General features: G+C 41.3%; 1 protein-coding gene, 1 long non-coding RNA gene and 1 pseudogene across 4 annotated transcripts in view; 2 read left to right on the top strand and 1 right to left on the bottom strand.

Moving 5' to 3' along the window:
• The window catches only part of FBXO11 (F-box protein 11), a 98,472-nt gene extending 89,940 nt beyond the window's left edge, over positions 1-8,532 (bottom strand). Inside the window, exon 1 of one of the 3 annotated variants that reach the window (XM_017548529.2) lies at positions 7,532-8,532. In XM_017548529.2, the coding sequence (XP_017404018.1) occupies positions 7,532-7,760 (229 nt within the window). In that variant the 5' untranslated portion in view covers positions 7,761-8,532. Of the gene's footprint in view, positions 1-7,151; positions 7,393-7,531 lie in introns of those variants that run through there. The other 2 variants (XM_037745736.1, XM_037745737.1) reach the window with 2 other exon arrangements.
• Positions 292-405, top strand: LOC119474092 (annotated as a pseudogene).
• A 100-nt stretch (positions 8,533-8,632) lies between the features above and the next one.
• LOC108317823 lies at positions 8,633-10,334 on the top strand. The gene is made up of 2 exons (XR_001830906.2): positions 8,633-9,022; positions 9,346-10,334. It is a non-coding gene; the product is annotated as an uncharacterized LOC108317823 (long non-coding RNA).
• Positions 10,335-14,108: the final 3,774 nt, after the last annotated feature.

The following is a 14,108-nucleotide window of genomic DNA, read 5'->3' as shown; positions in this document are numbered from 1 at the left end:
GGGGTTTCACCATGTTGACCAGGATGGTCTCGATCTCTTGACCTCGTGATCCACCCGCCTCGGCCTCCCAAAGTGCTGGGATTACAGGCTTGAGCCACCGCGCCCGGCCCATAATCAATCTCTTAAAACGCAAATGTCTTTCAGAGAATTATGAAGATATCAGTCATTTCACACAAAACTGTGAAGCAATTTAGTGGCTACTTTTACATACTGCTGACCTTATATTCAAAAAAGTGAGCAACTCCATAATTTCCTTTACCATAAGAACACTTTGCTAAAAATACTGTTTCACTCTACAGTCATATCACCCCGAACATGCCCAATCTCGTCTTGGAAGCTAAGCAGGGTCGGGCCTGGTTAGTACTTGGATGGGAGACCTCCTGGGAATACTGGGTGCTGAAGGCTTTAAAAAAAAAAAAGCTGTTTCAAAATATAGTGCCTTACTCCAACTCATATTTCTTTCAACATATCTTCTTTGATCTTTCTTCTTTACTATGATAGAAGTCTGGAAAGACTCCTACTTTTCATTTGTTAAATTTTATTCACTTCTAATTCTCTTTAAAGGTTTTTTTTTCTTTTTTCAAAAAGTTATGAAGAAACAGTAACTAGTGACATACATACTAATGTTGTCCATCTCAAAATATAGCAAGGGAATAAGAAATAATTATATGCTCTTCCTCTTTCCCATCCCCTTTCCTCCTAAGTGTTACAGTCACATAAAGCCACATGTTCTTACATAGAATATGTTATATACTATGGATGCAAGATAGAAAAACCAATGCTTGGATATAAAAAAGAATTACTGTAGCTAAACCAAAGTAGGTTAAAGAAGTTCTCTTTACACAAAGAAAAGATGAATGACACCTCTTCTCTCATGAGATGTGATAATTCCTTAAAGTTTTTTAAGGTTTAGTCACCATATGGAAGAATAGCTTTTAACAATTTTCTCCCCTTTTTGAATATAACCCCATAGTCTTCCATTTGTTACAAAGAACAGAACATTTAACAATGAGGTTTTCAGAAACTGGGAGAGCAAGCAATTAACATATTGAACTCATACTTGCTTTAACATGCTATCTTATTTGGGGTATTTAAAAAAGAATTAATGCAATTAATGCATTCATTTTCAAAGTAAAATAAATATTTTTGATATTTTCCTTCAACTGAAATAAATCATGTAAAGGAAGTTAGTTGGTTTCATTTCTCTATTTTCTAAGGATTAAGTTTACGCACATTTCTTGTGCTAGCCAAACATATATAAAAACTCCAAGCTACACATATAAGAAACACACTAAACTATGGTGAGAAAAGAATATTTATTTAGTCCACAAACCAGTGAAAATTACCACTGAAGTCTAAAACTAATTTAACTCACATTTTCCCCCTCCTGAAATAGTCCAGCCTATAACCATGAGCTAAAATCAGTTAATAACCTTTATTCATAACTTATGAGTAATTCAGGGGAAATCTACGCTTCTTTGTATAATGAGTACTTAATGGTTTCATCAACACACTGGAAAAACATGCTGGTCAATCAGCGCAGACTCATCTTGAGACAAATCTACATGAAAGGTAAAATTATAATCAGAAAATTACTTGAAAAATGTGAAACCAAATAAATCAACAATCAATAGAATCAGACTAGTGTAGCCAAATCCAGTAGGGCAGATGGGATAGGACAGGGGGCAGATCTGCTTCAAGGGCCAGGTTACTGCAACTCCTTAAAGTAATACAAACATTCTGCCAAATGTATTTTGTTATCTTCCCTTGTTTATAGAAAGATTAAGTGATACAAATCAATTCTGAAATTATTTCCTGCTACCTACTATACATCTTCATTGTTGTATAACTTGAGCCTGTTTATTCATTAAAAAAAATACGTAATAAAATCTACCTTATATAATAAGGTATAACTCTTATATAATGAGGGGTTACAGAAATCAATCTCTCTGAGGTTACAAGTCATCTAGATTGCATTTTGGGGTATGCCAGAAACTCTTTAACAATTCATGTACATTTTATCTCTTGCTTTAATTTTATATACAGCTGATACAATCTTCTTTTTTTTTATACTTAAAAGACCTGTCATTTATTAAATATCTATCATGTGCTAAGTACTTTACTATCTCTCATCCTTGTAAGTGTTCTATAAGGCAAGGTGTTATCCCCACTTGAAAGATTACAAAGTAAGGCTCAGAGAGGTTAACACTACTTACCAAATGTTACATAGCTAATCAGATGGGTAGTCAAAATTAGAACTCAGATCTAGCTAACTTTAACTCTGAGTTCTTTATATCATACTATCTCGTTCCTTATAGCGTATCTTCATAATTTTATTTTCAGAGGGTAGCAACTCTAATTTGGGGAATACCTTGCCAACAAAGTCACATACTAGAATTCTTTGCAAGGTAAGAATGTATTTCTAAGGTCTGATAAATTAGTGAACTGGAAGGTTTAAAACAGAATAATACTTCAAAGATAAGTGGGACAAAACAGACACAAAGTAACTTTAGTATCAGGGATAAATGGGGGACAACAGGAGACCTCATGTTGAAATAGCTCATTACTATAGACAGGTTATTTTCAAAGTTGAAACAGAGGAAAAAAAAATTGAGAAAATACTCAAACCAGGGTTTCTCACTAACAGATCAAGAACTACTTGTGGTTCCTGCTTTACCTAGTAGGTTTCCAAGCTGGATGGCCTTTCCTTGGGTTTGTCAGAATTTCCAGTAAACGGAGAAAAGCAGGAGAAGGACAGCTCTTAGGCCTCATCAGCAGAACTTTAACACTAATAGCCACATTACTCTTTCTATCCCTCAAGTAAGTTCCAAGCTTTGAGAAAATAGGCTTTCTTTACAGCTCCCATACTTCCTGCACCAAAAAGGTTGGGTGGCACTGTCTCCTCTCCCCAGATACATTTGGTAAGGTTAGCCACCAGATGAGAGAGTTGTACCCCACAGTACTTCCTAAAACAGGAAAAATCATGTTCCTTGTCCAGCATTCCTCTAATAAGACTGCAGAGGATCCATGAAGGTGAGCTATCATGAGCTAGAACAGTGCCAAAGAAGGTATAACTACTATTCCTGACAAGAACAGCAAGGAATGTACTGGCTGCTGCATATAATAAATATATAGCTCATTCCTCATTAGTACAGTGTTGAGAAACAATATATATCTATATGTGTGTGTATGCGTGTGTGTGTGTGTGTGTGTGTGTGAATCTCCCCACTAGGAATATTTTATGTAACATTATATGTACTAAATGATTTCAATTTAAAAAAAAACCTAGAATTCCACCGTCATAGGTAAGATTTTCATCCCACAAATACAGCATTAGAGAGACTAGGTTTTTCTTTTCCTACAGGATTAGTTTGGACTAGAAATGAATAGCAAAATCTATTAATGCATTCATTAAATTTCTTGAACTATAAATATCACAATTAAATTTTTAGCACTTCAAAACAGTCCTGTGACTTTTCCAACCAGAAAAAAATTAAATCTATTTTCAAAAACTCTCAAAACATCAAGATTATTCCCAGAATCCAAATTCATCTTTTATTAAAAGGTAATAAACGAGAAACTAATAACAGTTATTTGATTCCAGGTAGGAGAATTTAGTAGCTGGAGGCAGGTGTACAAAGGGGACTTCCATTTTAGACTATGTGGAAATATAACCTACTCAAAGTAATTTATTTTATTTATTTTTTGAGATGGAGTCTCGGTCACTGTACTCAGGATGGAGTACAGTGGTGCAATTTTGGTTCAAAGTAATTAGTTTTAACAACTTAAAATTACTGATGAGAACACACGGCACTTCTGTAGACTTGTAAACTTTACTCATATGCCTAAAAAATATTATAAAATAAATTCCTACAGTAAAGACGACAAATTCACCAGAACAGGCTGCAAAAGCTAACTCCTTTTAGAATTTTAAAACAAAACGAATATCAAAATTCCAATCCCACACTACTGTTTCATTAAATCCTAAAATATATTACCAAATTGTCACTATGTAAAATACAATTTTTTTTTTATTTTTGAGACGGAGTCTTGAACTGTCACCCAGGCTGAAGTGCAATGGTGTCATCTCAGCTCACTGCAACCTTTGCCTCCCAGGTTCAAGAGATTCTCCTGCCTCAGCCTCCTGACTAGCTGGGATTACAGGTGCCCACCACCACACCTGGCTAATTTTTTTATATTTTTAGTAGAGGCAGGGTTTCACCATGTTGGCAAGGCTGGTCTCAAACTCCTGACCTCATGATCCACTCGCCTCAGCCTCCCAAAGTGCTGGGATTACAGGCATGAGCCACCGTACCCGTTCTGTAAAATACAATTCTCCTAGCTTAATGTGGTACATGAAAGCCCAAACTCAGGAATTTAAGAAATTAAAAAAGCAAATGATTAGTCTAGTATTTAGTTTTAAGGTAGCTGATCATTTTAGATAACAACTGAACACGACGTTCCATGAAATATCCAGGCCAATATTTCCTTACGCGGGGTGTAAGAAATGCTCCCTCATGGAAAGCTTTGAAAAATCCTCATAAGATTTTAATCAGTAGGGTCTGGTTTCTTTCTTCTTCAAACACTGGTCATCACATGTAAAAGAAAGTGTATACGCAAACACATACATAATGTATGCACACACACAACACACACACATAAATACAAATATACACACAAATACATATACACATGTGTATGTGTATGTAAATACGTTTAAAAGTGTTGTCAAGGAAGTTTTTATACCAATTAACCTGTGGGCAAGTAAGCAGCTAAAAACTATTCTGACAGACTTTTTGCCTCAAAACATACTGTAACTATTTTATTACCACTAAAGAACCTAAAATACATCTTTATATAAAAGAAATGATTTTATATACAGTCTGAACTGGTTTGTCTTAAAACAGCATGTCTCACTTTGATTCCCTATCTGAAAAGTTGTCTGATCTACTATTATGTAACTCTATCCAAGATCCTAACACAAGAGTTACATATCCATTAATAGTAAAAGGTAAAATAAAAATAAAAATAAAAATAAAAACATCACACATACAAACACTTGTTTTAGTTCTTTATCTTACAATGATTAAATCCAGCATATCTTTAACAAATAACAAAATCCCTCCTTTACAAACTAGAAAGTGACTGCATGCTCCATAAAACTTTTAAAATATTCTTAGCTAACTTCTGATCATTATATGAATCAGACATTTTAAAAATGTCATTAAAATGACAAACTTTCAAAGAATAACGTTTTTACATATGACTGGCAACATCTTTATTATTGTAGTTTACTAATTCATCTTACTGTTTTATGCAATTTAAGGCCATTTATGTGCCCTCTGAAAGACTCATACTATTTTCCCTAAAGTTCTTTTCCCCTCTGTGCCAACACAGAAGCTCCAGAACGGTTTCTACTAGCTGCAGAGAAACAATTCCACAGTGAATTTCATTTACCATTTGGTTGGGTACATACGGAAATTTGGATTCATGAATACTTTTGACAGTTTATGGACATCAATGAGAAGAAAACTGACACGCTGGCATGTGACTGCCGACAACCAAGTCACTTTACTTCAAATAGAAATGGAAATAGACCTCAGTAGCTGATAATTTTGAACAAACGAATAAAAGTGTCCGAGAGAAAATTACATCAACTAAGTTTGAAATTACACACAAATCTTGAAATGAAAATTCAGAATAAACATTTTAAAATGCACAATGGGACTAAATTAGGTTTGCCTGACACGTTTTGATCCAATGCTAATGTTATTAACCAATCACCACATCTTGAAAAAGCTTACTGTAGTGAGAGAATCCTTAATATTAAATGGCAGAATTTGAATCGAGTGTCATTGTTTTCTCAAAAAAAATTTGTCAACTGTACTACACATACAGTGCCAATTCTGGAAGAAGACGAACATTATTTGAATGGAATCAGAAGAACTCTGATACACATGTGAAAGGAAATAATGAGACTACAGATTTTTTTAAATTTACCCCCAAAATGGTAAATGTATAACGAAACAAAACAAAACACACTTACCAATTATGTTGCACAAGATCTCTGCCTTGAAACATCACATTCTTTCAAGTAACATATAGCACACTGCTTTCTCTAAGACTCTTTAACAGTGCTTAGTGAAAACCCTTTAAACTATCTTCCGATTAACATCTCCCTTCATTTGTTAAATATTTTGATCAAGTACAACAATGAAACCGTTTTTAAAGAAATAATGTATAATTTTTAAAAACCTTTAATTTCAATCCCCTTATCAATGGAAGTGTGACAACCAACGCATATAAAATTAACCTTAATCCACCAACTAAAACACGCAAAATGTCTCCTAACAATTCTCCTCCTCCTTAAAACAACAACCATACACATAAATACGGTTCTGACCTCCACCCCTACTGCGAACAGCTAATTAATAAAGAGAATGTTTATGTTTGGAGACCAAGGTGCAACACCCCCACCTCATAAATCTCCCAAAATAACCACATCATCCGAGTAGAACTGAACATTATTTTTGCTAAAGCAGGAATTCAACCCCGGGGAGCCTCAGCCCTTAGACAATGGTGGTTACCAGACAGTGCTGCACAGTTGGGTCCAAATGACACATTTCACTAGGCCTTGGACACAACACACACACGCACGCGCGCGCACACACATACACACACACTATCCCAAGGGGTCAGTTCTAAGGAAGGGGCGATCAAACCCCACTAGGAAACGGAGAGTAGCACCGCGGCAATGGGGGGTCGCTAGGGGAGGACAGGCGAGGGGGTGTCGATAGAGCGGAAAGGTAACTGCACTGCACATGAGGGAGGGGGGTGGAAATGGCCGATGGATTCTATATTTATTTATTTAAAGGTCTTGATTTAACGGATCCTTCCCAGGGGTTCTGTAACTAAAGGCAAACTGCGCAGCAAACATTGTGGGGTTGGGAGAGGAGTCGCTGCTCCCCCTACCCCGTGACGAGGGAGGGGGGGCGGGGGAAACAAGTTCCCCGGCCAACACTACAGACCACCCCGATTCCCCTCTCCCGCTCCTCCCCAGGAAGGGGGAAGCTAGCACAGGAAAAAGGGGGAAAACAAGTTCCCCAGCCAACCCCACCGCCCGATCGCTCCCAGTCGCTCCCCCCACCTACCATTAGAAAGAGGCAGACTAAACCATGGAAGGCGGCAGAAAAGGGAGAAATCACGCCACTCGCCTTCCTCCCGGCCACCAACAGACTCCTGCGGGGTCTGCGAGCGAGCCGAGAAACCAAAGGGATGGGTGGGGGTGGAGGGTGCCGAGCCCCCGAAACCAAACAAAGCGCGGCCTGAGCGAGAACCCGGGCGAGTGGGGAAGCCGCGGCTTTTCCTGCCGGCCGGGCCTGGCCCGGGCTGACACTGCGGCACCGGGGGACCCGCCTCCGCTCAGCTCGGGTCTCCCACCCCCAGGGCGCGCAGGCCGCCCCCGCCCGCCCGGGCCTCCCTTCCCCCGGTGCCCCGACCGGCGGGCGGCTGGGAGGGAGCGCGGCCTTACCCCGCTCGCCGACGTTGTTCCGCTCCTGAGGCAGCGGCGGAGGCGGCGGTGGCGGCGGCGGAGGCTGCTGCTGCTGCTGCTGCGGCGGTGGTGGAGGCTGCTGCTGGGGCGGCTGCTGTTGAGGCGGCTGCGGCGGCGGCTGCTGCGGGGGCTGCTGCTGCTGTTGCTGCACCGGGCGCGGCCGCGACACTCGCCTGGGTCTCCGGTTGGCGGCTCGGACGGAGTTCATTTGCCGAGCTGAGGTGGCGGCGTTGGCGGAGGGACACACACACGCACACGCACAGCGAGCTCCGAGGCAGGAGAAGGGGGTGGGGAGAGTGGAAGAGGGGGGAGGAAGGAGAGGGGGCGAGGGGAAGGGGAGACGCTGAGGGCGGAGGGGGCGAGCGGGACCCCGAGTCCGGAGAAAGGCCCGGGGAGACAGACGGAGACCGAGCGAGGCCGGCCGGGCGGGCCTGACGCACGGGGAAGGCCGAGGCCGCCGGGCGGGGCGGCCGCGAGGGACGGAGACAGAAAGACGGGCAGAGCGAGAAAGAAAGAAAGGGCGTCCGCCGCTTGGGGATCCTGAGGCGAAGCGCGGCGGCGGCGGCGGCGGCTGAGGAGACAGATCCCGGTCCCGCCGACTCGCGAGCGGCGTCTCCGGAGGCGGGGGGAGTGGGCGGGCGGGTGAAGAAGGGAGAAGAAGAAGAGAGGGAGAGAAGGGAGGGAGCAGGGGGAGCCCGGCTCTTTTTTACCCCTCTTCCTCCCCCCCACACCCCCTGAAAGAAATTTCTGTGAGGAATTTTTTCTCTTTTTCTTCGGCCTCTTCTCTCTCCTCCCCCCTTCTCTCCTCGGCGAAGGGGAAATGAGTGTGAAGGGAGGAGATAGGGGGAAAAAGAGGCGTCGTCGTTCCTCCTCCTTAAAGGAGCCTTTCCTCCTCCTCCTTCTCAGCCCCGTCGCCACGGCTTCTGCTGCTGCTCCGTGGCAGGAGGAGCCATTGACACCGCCGGAGCCTCTACTCGCCCAGTCCGTCCCTCCCCGCCGCGGGGCTGGCCGGGGGCGCGGGGGAGGGCCGCGGGGCGGCTGGGGGAGGGGTAAATGGGCGGGGAGAAGAGGGGCGGGGATTCCGGCCAGGCGGCCAATGGAAGGCGCCCGTACAACCTTCTGGCCAATAAGGCCTCCGCTCTTATCGCGAAGTCCTTTCAACGCCCTGTTTCCTCTCTCGGGTTTCCTCCCTCCCCCGCTTAGGAGGGGGAAAGAGGAAAGGGGGAGTGTGGCGGGGCGGGTGATAATGGGGAGGTATCAGGGCATATAATAGAGCTGGGGGTGGGCGAAGAGAGCGCCAGTGCGTAGCGACGATTCTGGGAGAGGAGGTGCTCGGAGGAAAGGGCGGGGGTTGCTGATGTAATGGGGAGAAGTGGTTAATCCTTCATTTCACCGTTTCAGCCTCCCCCCCACCCCAATCTTCACCCGATTTTTTGAGCTGAAAAAAAGTGGAACGAGGGAGCCAATCTGGTAACTCGGGTTTTCTGTGGTAGGTGGGTTCAAAATCTGAGCTGTAGGGAGCGCTAGAGATTTCGTGCCCTTTAGCCAAGCAGAGGGTATTTGCAAACACTGGAGATTTCCTTCTCTGAGCTTTGGGCTTGGTAACCGAAGTTTGGAATCGGTTCCTAATCGTAGATCATCTAAACCTTGAAAAGGCTTTGACCTTTGGCCAATTTGACTTGTTCTTTGAAGAAGTGTATACAATGTTCGGGAAAATAATTATGTGAGAGGAGAGAAGTAAGTTTTTTGATGTTGTGATTGTTTATGTGATTTACTTTTTAATTTTCTTTCAGGTCCCACAAACTCCAAGGAAAACAAAAACCCTCAAGAGGAATTACCTTTCTATCTGATGCCCCCAACATAATCTCTCTCCAAGGAAAACTTGTTTTTATTCCCTTGCTACTGTTAACGATGACTGAAAATGTACTGTTTATTGGTTCTCCATCTTCTCTCTTTTGTTTTGCATTTTTTGGATGTGGTAAAACTGGCAGTTGGTTTTCAGAACTTTGGGTGATGTCTCTGGTTCGAGTGTCATCAGTTGCTGTCTTGGTTTGACATCGATAATTAAGCAACTACAAAGCATGATAAGGGAAAGCTGAGAGGGAGGAAAGTATATTTTGGGAGGAGGGAGAGACGCAAAGAGGCAGGCCTGTATTGTGCAGTGTGTTGAGTCCCAGCCTTGGTGTGTGACTACAGGCAAAGTACTTCACCTTTCTAGATATCAGGTCCCCCCTCACCTCCCGAGTTTAAATAAGTACTTATTTTAGACCACATGATCTTGTTTTCAGTTTTTAAGGGTTCTGTTATTTTGAGATGATCTCTCTTTAGTCCAGAAAAATAGAGAAACATAGATCTATGTTTGTTTCTCAAAAAAAATTTGAGGAGGACAGCTGTCAAAAACAGCTGGAGAACTTCAAATTTTTATGGTTGTTAGCTAGGTGCAAATGGGTACAATTTTAGGTTTGTTCAAATAAACATAGGGGAGAAGTAAAAGTACAGGAGAATTACATGATAATATACATAAGTGTGTCCATAATTTTTTATTTTTCTAAAAATTTACTTTTTAATTTAACAAGTACTTATTGGCTCCTTCCATGTATGCATTAATATGTATGTAAGGTGTTATGGGAAATACTAATAGAAGAAAAATATTGGGAATAAAGAGTTTGTATTTTGGTGTAGCAGAGTTGAAGGTTTACTTAATTCAGATGTAAAGAAAATGTAACTTGTTTATTTTCTGTAATTTTAACTTTAAGTCCCCATATTGTCTCAATTAAAAAAAAAAAACACCATAACTTCTGTCTTTCAGCTTTTATTTCCCAACTCTCTCTCCTTCCATGATATTAATGGGGGGATATAGGGTTGTTGTATGTAAGGGGTATCTTTTACATACCTTAGATTTCCAACACGCACGCGCATGTACAGCGAGCTCCGGGGCAGGAGAAGAGGTGGGGAATTATTACAACATTCTCTGGCATATGGTAGTAAAATGCCTTGTTTTAGCAAAATCAGTATATTATGACAATTTCCTGATAGATGGTAGTAAAGTGTCTTGAGAAAAGGAGCACCTTTTTTGAATTCCCACAGTGACTGGTGGGCAGGCAGCATCCCTGAGGGACAGGGAGATTTACAAGGGCATCTAAGCCCCTAATGCCAGTCCTTATGTTGTCTTCTGGTAGGGAGTGGCTGGTATTGTCTGATGGCAGCCACTGTCATTTATCATTGTTACTGATAAAACTGGTCATTTCTGTTCTTTTGAGGCTGATTTCCTTTGCTGAGATTCATACATAAGCCATTTGCCCTATACACTACAACTTCTTTGTATTGACCCCAAGTCTCCACAGGTCCCTTGATCCCTTGATCCATGGTTCTCACTGAGACACATGGGTACTTGTGGATTCCCTGAATAGCATATGTAGGCCAACTTGAGCCAGGAGCCTTGCTTTGGGCTTATTAGTCATTGAGCCACCGTCCAACAATGTTGCATTTTTCTCCCTATGTGATATTGAACATGCTGGCAGGCTGAAAGGAGAACTCCTAGAGGTCTTGGTGTTTCAGAGACATGCCCAGGGAAGCAAACTACCAACTTTCTTGGATTTCCCTATGTCTATGTGCATATGTGAACTACATACCTTCAGTTCTCATTTCCACCCTGAGAGGGAATAGAAGGTAAGCACACTGGGTCTAATTACCTCTTCCTTGTACCCTTTTCTTTCCATTATCCCCCAGGATTTTAAGGAATGGATTTTTTTCCTTGCTGGATGTCAGGAACTTTCCTTATGTACTGTATTATCTTCCTTTTCGAGCTTTGGCATTTCTTCTGCTCCCTTTCTTGGTGCCCTGATAGCTGATGAAGTGCTCAAGAGAGAACCCAGTAACAATAATGGAACATCTATTGAGATGTATTAAAAAATCTTATCCTATCTCAACATCCTGGTTTCTACATATGTTTAGTTTATTTCATGGCATTAAATGTTAAAGCCGTCTTTGTGAAAAAGTGTTCAAACTCAACTCAGTTGTGAAACTTAAAAGTTGTTAGGACAGACCTTGGAGATCATTAAATCTCATTTCTGTATTCAACAGATTAGGAAACTACAGTCCAAAGAAGTGAGACAACAAAACCATAACTATTTGGTAGCAAAGCCACTGCCTGCCAATCCAGTGCCCTTTCCATTCAGAGGCATTGTAGACAATATTTTGAGTTCTTCTGGTGAGAACACAAAATAACCTGGAAGGTTTTATCCATAGGCAGATCCACCCATATTAGTAAATAATTCTGTCAATTAGCTGTCATAAAAGTTATATATGTTAGAAAACAGGATAAAAATTTAAAGGTTTTTTTGAGGGGGTAGGAGTCACCCAGAATTATTTCAGTAATAGCATAATTTCAGAGGACTGAATTCCCTCAGGGTTTGCTCTCTCTTCAAGAACATTTGTGTTTGTTTTTCTCAACTAATTACTGGTGCTTAACAGGTTAGTGTACTTAAAATTATCTGTTTATAAAACCTATCACAATAGCACTGTGGAAAAAATAAGCTCTTTAATCATTTTAATACCTGGCAGGTGATATTTACTGTGATTCTTAAATTATAATTTTACCATTTCAAAGATTCAGCTTCCCTTTCCTCTGTCATTCTATCATCTAGTCCCAAGCCATCAGTACTTATCAGTTACATAAGACACCTCAAAGCTGCTCACTCCTTTTATGTCATTTAAAAAATTAGTTTGATCTGAATATGGTTTCCCTGCAGGAATAACCAGCTCTGTTTAAAATATTCTTGTTAGAGTATGAATGACTTATCTCACTAAGCTGTAAAAATTCATTCTTTAGTACATGCCCAGATAATTTTTTATCAGGTGGTGAAAATTAAGTTGGAACTAAGGATTTAAATTTGGGGAACCCTGGTAAGCATGCAATCCAATGATACCCAGAAGTTATCTTTAAAGAATTATGGAATCTAAATTTAATACCTTTCCCTGTGGAATAATACTGACAGAGCCTTATTAAAAGAAATTAATTATGTTAAAGTTTTAGGATGGACTGTGATAGACAGTGGTAAATCTTTATTTTTGTTTTTTAAGACCAGAGCCCAATTTCTAAGAGTTGAAAGAAAACTAGGCCAAAACAATAAAAGCATATTACGTTAGAGAAGGACTGGTAGGTGACAGAAGTTTGGGCAGATATGACAGTGGAAAACCAACAGGGAGCTTTGCCACTTACCTTAGGCAAATTCCTTAACCTCTCTGTGCTTGTTTCTGCGTCTGTAAAACAGAGGTGATAGTAGTCCTCATTTTGTGGGACTGCTAAGAGGATCAAACAAATTAATACCTACAAAGTGCTTAGAACAGTGTTTGGCACATAGTCAGGGCTGAGTAAACTGCTGGCCATTATTGTTACTGTTGGTGGTGGTGGTGTTATTTCAGGCTCTGACGATTTTTTTTTTGAAACGAAGTCTCACTTTGTTATCCAGGCTGGAGTGCAGTGGCGCAATCTCGGCTCACTGCAATCTCCCAAGCCTTAATGAATTTTAAGATTACATAGAAATTGTATGTGGGGGAAGCAGGTATGCTTTTTTTTTTTTTTTTTAGATGGAGTCTTGCTCTGTCACCCAGGCTGGAGTGCTCTGTCACCTGATCTCAACTCAATGCAAGCTCTAATTCCTGGGTTCAAGTGATTCTCCTGCCTCAGCCTCCCAAGTCGGGATTATGGATGCATACCACACCTGGCTAATTTTTGTATTTTTATTTCTTTATTTTTATTTTTGAGACCGAGTCTCGCTCTGTCACCCTGGCTGGAGTGCAGTGGTACTATCTCAGCTCACTGCAGCCTCTGCTGCCTGAATAGCTGGAATTACAGGCACATGCCACCATGCCCAGCTAATTTTTGTATTTTTACTAGAGACAGGGTTTCCCGCTCTTGGCCAGGAACTCCTGGTCTCAAGTGATCCACCTGCATCAGCCTCTGAAAGTGCTGAGATTATAGGAGTGAGCCACCATGCCTAGCCAGGTATGCTTTTGTTCTAAGAAAAAGTGGCTAGAAAATGAATAGCATTAGAAAAATTTTTAAAATACACAAATAGGACACTACCAAAGGAAAGAAGCAGAACAACAATCGGTAGAGATTAAACATGGGTTGAAACCAATGGGAGGAGACCTCTTATGTAGAATTTCTCCACTCAATATTTTAGCTGAGGATCTTGTGGTAGATACAGATTTTTTTTTAAATAGGAGACTCTCAAGAATCTATGGAGTAGGTAAGAAAATAAATGCATAGGCCTAGTGGGGAAAAAAGACAAAAAGGCAGCCGTTGAAAGTTACCTGTGCTAGATGAATAATTGGATTCACTTAAGTAGCAGGTTAAAATTTAAAAAGTCATCTGGGCCTCCTTGAAAGGAGTAGTGAATGATAGAAAGAAATAGAACAGGAGTCAGCAGTAGAGAAAGAAATGGCAGAAAGTGATGCATGAGGTAGCACAAGTAACCCAAGGGCTGGAGAATCTGAAAGCTAAAGGAAGTGGGGCTTTACGTGGACAGCACATGTCAGAGGACACATTAGA

Source organism: Cebus imitator, unplaced genomic scaffold (genome assembly GCF_001604975.1).
Source record: "Cebus imitator isolate Cc_AM_T3 unplaced genomic scaffold, Cebus_imitator-1.0 Scaffold209, whole genome shotgun sequence".
In the NCBI taxonomy this organism is placed as follows: domain Eukaryota; kingdom Metazoa; phylum Chordata; class Mammalia; order Primates; family Cebidae; genus Cebus; species Cebus imitator.
Note: the sequence above shows the minus strand (reverse complement) of the source record. Positions and strands in the feature narration are given on the sequence as shown.